The 13426-nt window shown below is 40.3% G+C and overlaps 1 protein-coding gene across 1 annotated transcript in view; it reads right to left on the bottom strand.

The window, feature by feature from the left end:
- LOC310911565 (von Willebrand factor D and EGF domain-containing protein-like) overlaps positions 1 to 13426 on the bottom strand; it is a gene marked incomplete at its 5' end in the record, with an annotated part of 117118 nt that overhangs the window by 20730 nt on the left and 82962 nt on the right. Inside the window, 2 exons of the mRNA XM_083865259.1 lie at positions 1 to 156; positions 1216 to 1352. Coding sequence (XP_083721385.1) covers positions 1 to 156; positions 1216 to 1352 — 293 coding nt within the window. The remainder of the gene's footprint in view (positions 157 to 1215; positions 1353 to 13426) is intronic.

Below are 13426 nucleotides of genomic sequence, written 5' to 3' on the forward strand. Positions count from 1 at the left end.
TTTCACTTGCCATCTTGCAAACGGCTCATCACCGGCCACGAAGTGCACAGCCTCTGTGATGGTCAGGACTGGGATCTGGCAGTCAACAGCCTCAGAGCTCAGAAAATCTGCCTTTGTGCTTTCTTGTTCTCCTGATATCCATTCGCCATCGAGATGCTGCAGTAAAATAGAGGGAGAGTGCAGAAACTGAAGGCTCGTCAAGAGATTCCTGTTGTCAATGCATGTTTATATTGCTGATCAATAATATCAGGCATTCCTAGGTGGTTTATTTAAAAGGAAACCTGCTGTTACTATAGCTACAGTAAAGGGGAAGCCACGCTTAGCTAGGCATGCAGGTGGTCCATTGATTTAGGGAGTGCTGTGGTCTGCTCTTGGGATGAGCAGCTGGGATGAGATGGGGTGATGTAATCGAGTAACTTTGTGTTTCCTCCAGGAGCTCAGCTCATGGCTCCTTAAAGGTGATGTCAGCTGCTCCTCCTGATCAGCTGCACAAAACATCACAAAACATCCCAACTTGGTACGAGCCTATGGAGCCCAAAGGGGGCACAGCGAATCTCAGCTGTGCCTTGTGAGTGTGCCAGCACTGATTGGGAGTCAGGCTGAGTGTCTGTTCTGAGATGGATTTATGAGTTTAATCAAACATTTCATATCTAAGAATGCTGATCCACCAAATAACTCAGTTGCAGCATTGCCTGTGTATCGTTGTTTATGATAAAATTACAGTGCAGGCATAAGAGATGGGTTTGATGCTCATCAAAACTTCTGATTTGGTATTGAAGTATGACTAAAAAAATTCAAATAAGAGCCTCTGTTACTGTGTTGAGGAAACCCTATATTCAACCACAAAATTTAGTATTTAAATGTGTTTAGGAAAACAACCAAGTGAGGTGATTCCAGATGTACAAAATGAGAAATAATATTGTGATTTCAGGCTTCAATGGACTACAGAGCAGCTGAACCAAACAGGAGTCAAACAAAACTCCACAGAGATAATGAGCAAAAACTCATAGCTCTGCATTTCCAGGGAACCAGTCCTGGAAAGGTCTGAGCCTCTTCAGCTCCCCTCACTTGTATCAAACACATTGGCAGTGGGCTTGGAAGGTACTTGTAACCTGCTGAAGCAGTGAGGGAAGATAGCACAGATCAGAGCAAAATATTTCTCTATAAACATATCAAAGTCTGACTGTATCATCAATGTTTTAGGAGGCTGCTTACCATTAACCTGGTGACCAGGCAGTGCAGGCTGGGGGAGTCTCTGAATCCAAGGCCAAACACCCTGATCCTGCTGCAGTCCGAGGCACGGACATCACAAAGGCCTCCGTTCTCCAAGGCTGTGATTTCCAAAGCTTGCTCTGCAAGGGTGAGACACATACAAAGCTTTAGAGAGCAGCATTTACACGCTGTTCTGTTCTGCTTCATCAGAGATTTTGTTGTAGTTGTTTCTGGTTGTTGCAGTTTAGTACTTTTCCTTAGGGTCTTCCTTGCCTCCCTGTGGATTTCTCTTGAGCAGAGAAGTAGCAATTGTCAGAAAGAGAAGCAGCAAACCTCCATTAAATATTGTCCTGTGCACCCAGTGCTGTGTGATGTACCAGCTCCTGAATCAATTCACTGAACCTGTGGCTTCATGCTGAAAGGTCTCCAGGGCCAAAACTTCTGTTGACCTGAGTATCCAGTGGCAATTCATCTGCTAATCCAAGTCAGAGGGGTAAAATACATCTGCTGGCCCAGGTAAGAGGGGTAATACATCTGCTGACCCAGGCAACAGCATGGGAGAACAGCTGAGAGGACAAGGTCTCATCCCATAGCTTAGAGAAACATGGGACAAGAGATGACCATGCCACCAGGATCCCAGTTAAAAAGCAGGGTAAAAGCCAGTCCTATATTTTTGTTTCTTGTTTGTTTGTTCATTCCCCCAAAGTTTTGGAGGCAGTAAAAGGTTCCTCAAAGTAAAGCATTCTTTATGAGGGTAAAACCTCTTTGTGAGGTTTGAATCACTAATGGTAGCACTCAGCTCTGCACTGTGTCAGCACAAAGGTCATGGACCAGCTAAGTTTCACTTAAATCCCATATTGAGGTCTTAAGTAGAGCTTAAGTGATGTACAGCCTGTGCTGGCCCCCTTACAAGGCTGACTTTCACCTATTACTGTTTTTAAAATGTTTTATGGTTCTCAGGTAAAGTTTCATTTGGGTTCTGTTATAGTTTGGGTATTCACCTTTTAAAATTGCTCATTGCTTTCTGCAGAGGAAAAGTGTAAGTCCATTGGCTGTAAGAATTCACATCTTTAATTAAGAAAAAGTATAATTTGGTAGATATTTGCACCAGCTCTTGGGTAGTACAACATTCAGAATGGCTTCAATATCATCCATCAATAACAGCAGTTGGTTGGGATCATGGCTACATATTTTCATTTGTATTGTTTGTAGATCTAGTGGTCAGGAGAAGCCACTATGATAACAAATAACACTAAAGCAGAAAATTTTCTTCTTGTCTCTTGAACATTTAATAGCAGGGGCAGGACCAGGAACCCTGGGAGGGATGTTGCTCACTAGCAGAGTGGAGCCCCAGTTGTTATCCCTGCTGAGCTTCCTCTTCCCTGCCCCACCATCACTGCTCTGGCAAAGCAATATTATCCATCAATTTTCTCTGAGCTGTAGCTTGGCTAAAACAGCAGCTCTCCACCACCCAATATTTTAATGGTACTTTAGTTCAGCTCTGATTTGGGGGGGCAAAATGCCCTGAGCAGTGTTGATAACCTTCCCCAGCACCTCGCTGTTCCTTTAGGGCTCTGCCATTTGGGCTGTAATTAGGAAAAATGCTGTTTAAACACAGCCATCCCACCAGATTGCAGCCTGTAACAACAGAGCTGCATGACTCGTGTTTTTCCAGAGAAGAGAAGGAAGGAAAGCAACATAAACATGAAACATAATGAAAAGACGTTTTTTTTCCTCTGCACTTCTGAAGTGCTTTTAGCTTTTCTTTCATTTTTTTAATTGATTTTATTGCAGCAGTATTACCAACACTGCTGGACACTTTGCAATATTTACAAGCAGAGAAATCGTTTACAGCTTATCAGCTTTCATCAGTTACTGGTGGATTCCTGTAATGTACAAAACTATTAGTCAGATGTGGTGACTGGTTTTGATAAATTGCCTTCTTCTGTGGTTAGTGCATAAAATTAAAAAAAAAAAAAATCCTTCATTATGTTTTTCATGAGATTTTAATAGTTAGCCCCACTAGTACTGGGGTAGCTTGGATTGCATTAATGTTTTCATTAGCACTGCAGATTTTCAGGCTTCTGTGGGTGAAGCAGAATCTCAGAGCCTGGGAAGGAGAGAGGCCCAGGAATTTGCTCCTGCAGCCCTTCCTGTTCCAAAAGCACTCTCAGCTCAGTTTCTTGCTGATTAAACCCCTGCACTTCCCCAAGGGTTTCCTTCCATCTTTATGGCCACACTCCAGTGTCAGGGTCAGGGCAAGATAACCCAGCCCCAGTGCTTTGCCCAGTGACTTACAGTATCAGCTCAGCATTTTGTATTTATTTCTCTCAAACCATTCTGTACACACTTGTCAGGTTTAACCCCAGCCAGGAGGTTTAACCCTGAATATCACACAGGCACTTGCTCACTGCTCTTCCTGGTAGGATCAGGCAAATAATCAGAAGGGAGAGGCTGAGAAAATGTGTGAGTTAAGGGCAGTTTAGTGGGAGAGAAAAGGAAGAAAATACAGTAATGATAATAATCATGATAAAATATTTAGAATATACAAGTGATGCACAATGCAATTGCTCACCACCTGCCAAGAGCTGCCCAGCCAGTACCTGAGAAGTGATCCCCCGCCACTTTTCCCCCCAGTTTTTGTACTGAGTGTGATGCCATATGGAATGGGATATCCTTTTGGTCAGTGGGGGTTCAGCTGTCCTGTTGGTGTCCCCTCCCAGCTCTTTGTGCATCCCCACTACTCACTGGTAGGGCAAGAGAACCTGGAAAGTCTTTTCCTTAATATAAACACTACTTGACAACAACTAAAAACATCAGCTTCTCACCAACTTGAAGTCTGATGGAAAATAAAAGTAATTATGTCTCTTTTTAAAGAAATGGATACTAGAATTCAGCCTTTAAACCTCAGTATAGGCAGTACATAAATATTGACAAGGATTGTTATTTTTATCTGTTTTTTAAATGAGCTGTCACATGTAATGGGGTTAGGAATTTTAGGCATTTGGTTTTAATGAGGGTTTCTGTCTGTCTCCCCTCTGCCTTCTGTTATTGTTGCATATTAGCCAGTTTCAGCCAAACAATGGAGGTGAAATCTCCATGCCACTGGCTTTGGAAAAGTCTCCTGGCAATCATCAGCTGTGCACTCAAACATCCAGAGCCTGTTCTTGCTGGGGGTACAGGGGTTGAGGTGTGGTTTATTGCCCCATGGCAGTGGAGGGGGTGGTTGATAAGTCCAGAGAGTTGCTGACATCAGAAGGAAGTATTGGAGAGCCTGAAAAACTTTCAGTAAAAGAGCTGCAAGTTGTTCAGCTGAAGACTGGGGGGAAGAAGGACAGGAGCAATAAAAAGAGCTGGGAAACATCACAAAGGGGAGAGTGAGGGCAAAAGGGCAGATATGGAGGGAAAGCAGAGGTTGTGGGGACCTGAGGTGGATTTCTGGTGTCTATAGAGGGGTAAGTTAGAGAGGAGAGAAATCTGTAGGTAATCAGGCAGTTCCTGGATCAGCTTGTAAAAAGTATGAAATATTTGAACATTAATAATTTATGTTTAGGGAGTGTGAATGTCAAAATACAACAAAATCCAGGGCAGAACATCCTTCTTCTTTCCTCTTTATGGCCTATAGGCCAAAAATGTGCTTTGACTTTTACCAGTAGATTAAAAACTGAAGCTCAGGGTGGCACCTGGGGCTCAGAAGTGTGACAGGGTGCAGCAGTTATGGAGGAGGATTTAAGGAGCTGTGTGTTCACACTCACTGGCTCAGGCATGGGCATCCCACTGCATTTCCAGTGCCCAGTCTGTAAACACAGCAAGCAAGCAAGCAAGCAAAAAAAAAAAAAAAAAAAAAAAAAAAACAAAAAAAAACCAAAACAACTTTCACCTGGCAGAACATTGCATTGGCCAGCAGGAAATGTTTGGGGAAAAAAGTAAAAAAAATCTTGTGTTTTAATGAAACTGTCTTGAGATAAAATGGAGAGAAGTGTCTGGAGTTGAAGGTGGAAATCTCAAAGGCCTCCAGACCTCAGGTGACAGAATAAGGGGTCTGTCCTCTTTGGTTGCCCTCTCAAGGCACAACACCTCCCCTGCCTTCCCTTCTCCTCCCATCTCCAGTAGGAATTTCCAGAAAAGAGCAGTAAATTCAGAGTTGCTGACGGTGTGGTTTCATTCTGTAATCATTTACATGAATCAAACCTGACAAGGAGCACAGGCTAAATAACAGACTGAAATCCCCCCACATAAATACGTGGCTGGTTTTACAGGTATTTTTGCAGTGTATTATGTAAATAATATGCACAGTTGTAGAAGTAAAACGAAGACAATTCACACAAAATCAAGAATTATTGCAAAACTACGCTTATTGAAGCCTTACTGATGGATTGGAATGGTTCATGTTGGATTTACACATTTGATTAGAAAAACATTGCACCACAAATAAACTTTCCTCATGCCATGTTTGAAAACTACACATGAGGCTTTGGGCAGGAGCAGCAGATCTGAAATTGAAACCAGCAAGAATTTCCTTTGAATAAAGAGAAAGAAAGGAAAGCCATGGAATCAGGTAGCTGATTGAACAGTTTTCCATGCCAGAAACATTCCTTGCTGGTGTGGATGTGAACCTCCAGCTACCATTGGTTTGAAGGTTCTGTAACCAGAATAAATTGATGTTTAATTATCTCTACATCTTGGACAGAGCAAGTCTGAGTCTGCCTCCATTCAAATGTTTGCACAAATATTGTATTTATTTTGTACATAATGTTATTTCAGTAATCATAGACACAATTACCAGATGCATTATCCTGGAACTCATGCTATCCATGACCCAAAGGTGATTTGATGATCCTCCCTAAGAAAAAAATTATCAGCGGCCATGTGCTCTTTGCCAAAGTCTTGCACAAAGGTTACCTTTGTAGCTTCTAAATGAAATCTGGTTTTTTTCCTGCTTCCAAACCCAGGTCCCAGAGGACCAGAGCAGCTGAAGGAGCTGGGGGTGTTTAGTCTGGAGAAAAGGAGGCTCATGGAGACCATCTCTCTACAACTCCCAGAAAGGAGGTTGTGGCAAGGGGTAGGTTGGTCTCTTCTCCCAACTAGCAAGTGACAGGACAAGAGAAAATGGACTCAGATTGCAGCAGGGGAGGTTTAGGTGGAGTATTATGAAAACTTTCTGCACTGGAAGATTGGCCAAGTGCTGGAATGGGCTTCCCAGGGAAGTGGTGGAGCCACCATCCCTGGGGATATTTAAAAGCTGTGTAGATGTGGCTCTTGGGGACATGGTTTAGTGCTGGGCTTGATATTGCTCACAGACCTTAGGGATTTTTTCCAAGCTAAACAATTCTGTTTCCATAGTACCAAACTCTAGATCTATGACCTTTTGCTGACATGGAGTGAATCTGGTTTTCTGCTTTGAGGGTCTCTGGTATCCAATATGGATTGCAGAAACGAGCCCTGGGAGAGTGTGGAGAAAAATCATTTTGCAAGAACCCCCTGAATGTGAGAAATGGCCTGGCTCAATTTCACACTGAAATCATCCATGTGCTGCAACAATATGGTAGATTATTTTTTGCTTTAGAAATCTCACTATGACATTTTAGGCTTATTTAATCCTTCTATTTTTAAAAGGCTTGCTAGCAATGTACTTCAGCAATAGAAAAGAAGAGGATTGTGCTGTTGACGACAGAATATTTCTTCTTTTCCAGATGGCCTGGAGAGGTGACCCCATGTAATGTTCTGGTTGTGCATTCATGGTGCTCTCTGGCACACCAAAGCAGGTCTCAGTTTTTGTTCCTCAATGGAACTTTAGGGCACAACCCTTGGCAGCATCTTGAGGCTTCCTATGAGTGAGTGCAGTGATGCCATGAAAAGGCACCATCATGGTGTCATCTTTGTCCTTATTTCCACTCTAGTGCCAAATTAGTTGGTTTTAGTAATTTCCCCATATTTAAAGTAACTGGATTAGATTAAATCTGGTTATTACTTGGAGTTTTGTTCACAATTGGTTGAATGTTGTGTGGATTGTGGGGGATTGTGGGCTCTTTATACAACATAAAATATGATGTAAAGGCTTTAAAGGTTTGCTCTGAATTTTTAGCTTTGGTCAACTGAAAGCAGACCTTTTTAAAGTTTTAATTCTAGTTTATAAACTGTTGTGAATTTGTTATTTATCTTGTATGTGCATTGTGAGTATTTGGAGAAGGAGGTTGTTTTTTTCAGGGCTTTTTGTTTTCTTTTGGATTTAACAAGATTTAAGGCTGAATTTTCCTGTGGTACCTGTAAGCAGCCTGATGTAAAGAATTTATATGTGTGCTTCTGGGGTGTCTGGCTTTGGTCAGTTTGAATCAGACCTATAATTGTTTAAACTTTTCTAGCAATTTAATTCTATGTTCTTTGGAAAATGGTTTTGTTTAGCTACATGTTTCACTGGACTGTTTTCACTGCTTTGCATTAAAGCAAATAAACTAATCTGCAGAAAAGACTAATCTCCCTGATCTGGTTTGCAGGGGATAGTATGGATCACTGAGCATGCAACCTTCCGTGCCCCTTATCACGAGGATTTGATATCCTTTTAAAATTCATTTTCTATTGACTTTGTAACTATAAAGCTAATAGTTCTCTTCCTGCTCAGCCAGGTCTGTGCCTCGAATGGAAAGAACTGGGGCTTAAAACAGTAGATTAAAGCTGGTATTGATGTTTGCCGTTTCAGATGCCTCTTTATTGCATCTGCACCAGCAAAAACTAAAAGTAAAACTGCTATGAAAAGAAGAAAGGCTTCAAAACTAGCAAGAAGTTCCCAATCCCTGAGAATTGCCCACAAATATGTTTGATGTGACTGAGAAAAATGTTTCTCTGAGCAGAGTATGTGGGTGTCAGTGAGGATGCATCAGTGGGAGTTGAAGTTCATGCTTTTTTCTCTTTTGATTCTAAACTATTTTTCTTTTGTAAATTTTGTAGTTCTTACTGAAACTTTTGTGGCTGGAGGTGTTCATTCCTCTAAAAGAACAAGAGTGCTATTTTCAAAAAGTGACAAGTCCTATGTTCAAAAATTGCTGTTTTGACAAGTAATCACAAAGCTTGATATTTAATCATTATACTTTTTAAAATTATGTCTGCTAATACTGGCTCTGTTTTTAGCCTGACAAGAATGTATTTGGGTAAATTTTTATGGCCCAGATCTGAAGATACTGTAAAATAATTTTCATTATATAGGATGCTCCAAGTCCCGTCCAACCTGGCCTTGAACACTTCCAGGGATGGGAGACCCACAGCTTTTCTGAGCAACCTGTGCCAGGGCTTCAGTGGTGATGAGGACCACTCCTCTGTAGATGGCTGGGAGAAGGAAAGTGTGTTTTTTAAATACACATTTAAAACATATTTTCCCCAGTTCTCTTTCATTATTAAATCATAAATTGTTTAAAATTTTAATTCTAGTAGGAAAATGCTGACTAACTGAACAAAATGTAATCTTGAGTTGCATAATATGTATCTTCATATTTATTATTTATCTACTTCCCAGTATTATTTAATAAGCTGAAAGAAAAAAAAATCATAGTAAGTGGAGATAACAGGTCTCTAAAGAAAAGTTTTCATTTTTCATTTCAAAAGAACCTCTTTTATGGAGTATTGATATCTTAGTGAGAATTCTTTAATGTCAGGTTAAAGGAAATAAAAATATATTCCTAATATCTTTAAGCCCAGTGCAAAGAACACAATCCCAGTGGGACAGGAGCTGTGTATTAAAGTGTGGTTTATGCTGCAATGGTACATAGAGATCTGCTTGAAATGTTCCCTGCCTTACAGAGTTCTTTACTGAAGAAAAATGTGTTTGATAGGAACAGATGCCCCAGCTTCTAAACTTTAGTACAAGAACTCTGCCTCACACCCGTCAGTTGTCAGGAGAACCTGTTCACATGAGAGGGAACAGAGAGTTACAGCCAATGGAAAGTTTCAAACCTCCCTCAGTTGGATAGACAGGAAAATTCGACACTGTGGAATGTAAAAGTCAACAATTAGTATGAGAAAAAGGGAAAAGGAAAAGAACATCTATAGAAAAGAGATCTGATTTTTGTCTTAACAGTGTAACTCCATCAAAGTGATAGGAACTGTGACTTTGTTAATACTGTGTCCTCCAAAGTCAATGGAGTTGTTATAATGAAGAGTAGAATTAAGCCAAACAACTTACAATTTGGAAAGAAGTAGGGCTTTTTAAGGAATAATGCAATTTAATTTTTTTTTTTATAACAGTGCTTTGTTTGATGAGAAAAGTTGAAAACAGCAAACATGTTTTTTGCTGTTCTCACAAGCACGTTTGACTCTTCTTATGAAATCCAATTTTGAAAAATCAATGGAATTGCTAAAGTGTACTGCATCCTCTCTGCCACAGAGCATGTTTTGCCATATTAACAAAAACCTTGGTTGTTTTTTCTTTGTTTACTAACCCAAAAGATTTGAAAAAAATGATCAATTCCTGTGAAAAGGGCTACGGTTTCTGATAACTCTGTTTCTGGGGCCCTGGTGGGTCTATTAAATTCTTCTTGAAGGTCTGGTCACCACAAGCTGGTCCCAGACACAGAGAACACCAGCCTCACACACAGCGAGTAATACTTTTCACTGTAGATATCCTGGAGATTTAGGAAATGGATTATATTTCCTTTGAAAAGTCTAAGATGCATTTTTTACTTTGTATGGTCTAATTTATGTAAGGACAGCATCTATTGAGCCAACACCCCCTGATGGCTCCCTCTGCATCACAGCAGCAAAACACATATTGAAAATGCCAAAAAATATTCATTTACTTGACTTCCTAACAGCCCTTACATAATCATTATGATCTGGAATTTAAAGATCACTGAATTGATTCAAGTGGGAGAAAAGTATTTATTTCAGTCAGTATCCTCCCACAGAAAGTCACCAAAGCAGATTGGAGTTTAATGTAGACAACTGAAATATACTGTCCCCTTTCACCTCAGGATCCTGAAAAAAATTAAGTATTTTCTTTCAATGTCTTCCTTGTGCTTTGTCTTTGAAAATGAGAATTAAGCTTAAAAATAAATCGCAATTACATAAACAGTGAGATTTCTATAATATATACCTGACCTTGTATTTCTGAGCTTATTCTTCCAAGGGGGAGAGACATTTTCCGTTGGAAGACCTAACCTCAGGAACTGTAATAGCTGACCTCATACTTTTGCTCTTTATATATGTATATATATTTTAAAAAATATTGCGTTCTTTAATTCATATTATTTAATTACAGCCCATGAACAGGACCCAAAGCAGACTGCTGAATTCAGAAAGGTCTATATAACCACTCTAAAAATAACAGGGTGTAATCGATGTAGCTGCTGTGGCAGATGGGTCTGGGGGACCTGTGTGGTTGTGGTTCACAGGACTAAAAATGCAGTTGGGTTCACAGCCACTCTTAATAACACCAATGAAACATATTGATACAAAAATGAGATATCTGTAAGTGTGGTAGGTGAGCATTCCCTTCTCACCATCATCTTTCTCTCGCTTTGATTTCTTTGCTGGTTAAATTTTTTTTCCCTCCCCAGAACTTTCCGCATAGAAATTTAAACTTCAAGTGTCATTACTTCACTGAAACTAATTTGTCCTTATTATTCCTCATTACCTTTTATCTTGTAATTGCTCTTTAGAGCTTCATACAATCTGCATATTACATTGCTCTATGTGTGCTTTACTAGTCCCGATTTTTTTTAATAAGCAACATGGTCAATATATACAAATGGTAACCAACCTGATTTGCTATCTGCTGTAATTGGATTCTGCCTTTAATTACAGGTGGTAATGACATTTTAAGCACCTTATACAGGTGTTGGGGGGGGTGGGGGTTATGAAATGTTAAGCAACATTAAGAAATTCTAAGCTTCTGGAGAGCTGCCAAATTTCAGAGGTGCCTTTCAACTCCAAATAGCGATTTTCATGTGAGGATAATTATAGCTCTGGCCACCTGGACTGCTCCTGTTGGAGTCAGGCAGAGCAGAGGAGTAAGCCTGTCTGCAAGCCACACTTCACATCTTCTCTCTTTAATTGTGTTTTCATTTAAAATTACTCCAAATATATTATGGCCTGTATTCTGATTCCTAAAAACACTGCAGGGCCATCTTTTTGTGTGTTTGCTGGCCAGAACCAGTGGCAGAATATATTGTTATGTGTTGGCAGAGTAACTGAGGTTGGGTGACCTTGAAAAAGATATTTGAATTATGTTGATGGCCTCCTTGATCTTGGGGGAGTTTTAATTCACATCTATAATTCCAGCCTGAGGAAATTAGATGGAGATTTGTTTCGGAACTGATGGGAAAATATATAGCCAGCAAAAGGAGTTGCCTTCTCCTTCATTACTCATGTAGCTTTTCCTAGAAAATAACTTTTCCCTACCCAATAGCATTTAAAACTCAGCATTTCGGACATCAACATGCATTCTTCTGTTTTTACTCTCCTGGCTTTTTGAAAAGAAAGTGAAAGAGACAGCATTTTTATATGTCCTGCAGGAACCTAATTCAATTCTTAATTTCTCATCGTTTCTTTCCCTTCCTACAGAACCTCTGCTTATTAGACACAAAGCCCAGGGGCTTATCCTGCCTGTGCCTGCACAGTGCTGATTTCCTGCCAGCCAGGCCAGGATTCCTGAGCTCTCAGTGACGGGGCTCAAGCTGTTCTGGCTTGAACAGCTTTATTTCTGAGCCTGATCTGAGATTCTGAGATTGATTTATTTCTGAGATTGATCTTAATTCTTCCTCTCTAATAACCTATTCTGGTGTGAAAGCCTGGCTTTAGTGACGTCAGCAGGACCTCAGGTCTGAGCACTTCCAGTCCTTTGAAGTGACATTTGGGAGGTTGGTTGTTGCTGTGTGGTATTGCTGTGCTTTTCCCTGGAAAGAGGCGTCCCATCCCACGGGTACCTTGGGATATGTAGGGGAACAGCCCTGGGGGTGGTCAGACAGGAGAGAAAGAGGCTCAAGGGGCACTTCATTGCTCTCTGGGCTACCTGAGAGGTTTGTACTAGGAGGGACTGGTCTCTCCTCCCAAGCAAAAGGCAATAGGACAAGAGGGTCTTGTTCCTGTCATCGCCAAGAGATGTTTAAATTGGATATTAGGGAAAATGTATTCACTGAAAAAGTGGTCAGGCATTACAACAGGCAGCCCAGGGAAGTGATGGAGTTACCATGCCTGTAAGTGTTCAAAACCCACCTAAGATGTGACACTTGGGGATGTGGTTTAGTGGTAAAAATGGGAGTGCTGCATTAAGGGTTGGATTCAATGGTCTTTCCAATCTATGTTATTCTATGCTGTCTATGTAGAACATATCTACATGAGATATGTGAAAACAAGCATGAGAAGTGTGAAAACAAGCAAATATCTTTAAATATATTCTGAATGATATTCAAAAATCAAGAACAGCTATAAAGGTGAAGCTCTCATGGAGGCTCGTCTTGATTGACTGTACCAAATTATCTAGATGACCTTTTCTAAGCATTATAATGTCAGGGTGATTGGCATGCCAGAACTAAGATTTTATTTCTCCTTACATGGGATCTGACTTCTGGCTGTATGTATAGATCTGCTTTATATTACATTCACCAGATCAAGTAATTTTATACATATATATATATATATACAGCTTCTCTATTTTTGTATATATATAAAATATTCTAGATCACTAATAAATTAATGCATAAATAGTCATTAATAATGGACCTCATTGCAGTTCATTCCATTGAGTTACTCTATACTGTGACAGTACTTTTTCCTCTCCATAGTTAATGTCAAAATGAATTTATTGTATGAAGTTTTCTCCTAACTTCTGTGGATTTATACCAAAGACAAGGGAGAATATCCTGAAAATTAAGCATGCCAGTTGTTACCTTGGTTTTAATTTTTCTGTGGTTTTTATTCTCAATTTTTCTTTATCTCAGGAAAAAGCATTATCTGGACAAGATGGCCCAGCATTCTGTCCAGCTGAACCTTGAAAGTGTACAATGCAAAGGCAGCAAGATACAGACAAAGCAGTCAGGGAGAGGAAGGCAATGACTTTGGGGGTGTTTGCCACAGCTGATGTGTGTTTGTTTTCCAGTTCTCACCTCCCTGTGCAATCTCAGGCTGAGCTCTGCTCTCTGTCCTTGTTTCTATTTGATGTCACAGCAAGAAGACAAGGTGCCATTAGCTTTTACTTGAAAGGTCATATTGAAGCTATTTTCCTCTA

The sequence above is a fragment of the Zosterops lateralis genome (genome assembly GCF_965231275.1).
Source record: "Zosterops lateralis genome assembly, chromosome: 7".
In the NCBI taxonomy this organism is placed as follows: domain Eukaryota; kingdom Metazoa; phylum Chordata; class Aves; order Passeriformes; family Zosteropidae; genus Zosterops; species Zosterops lateralis.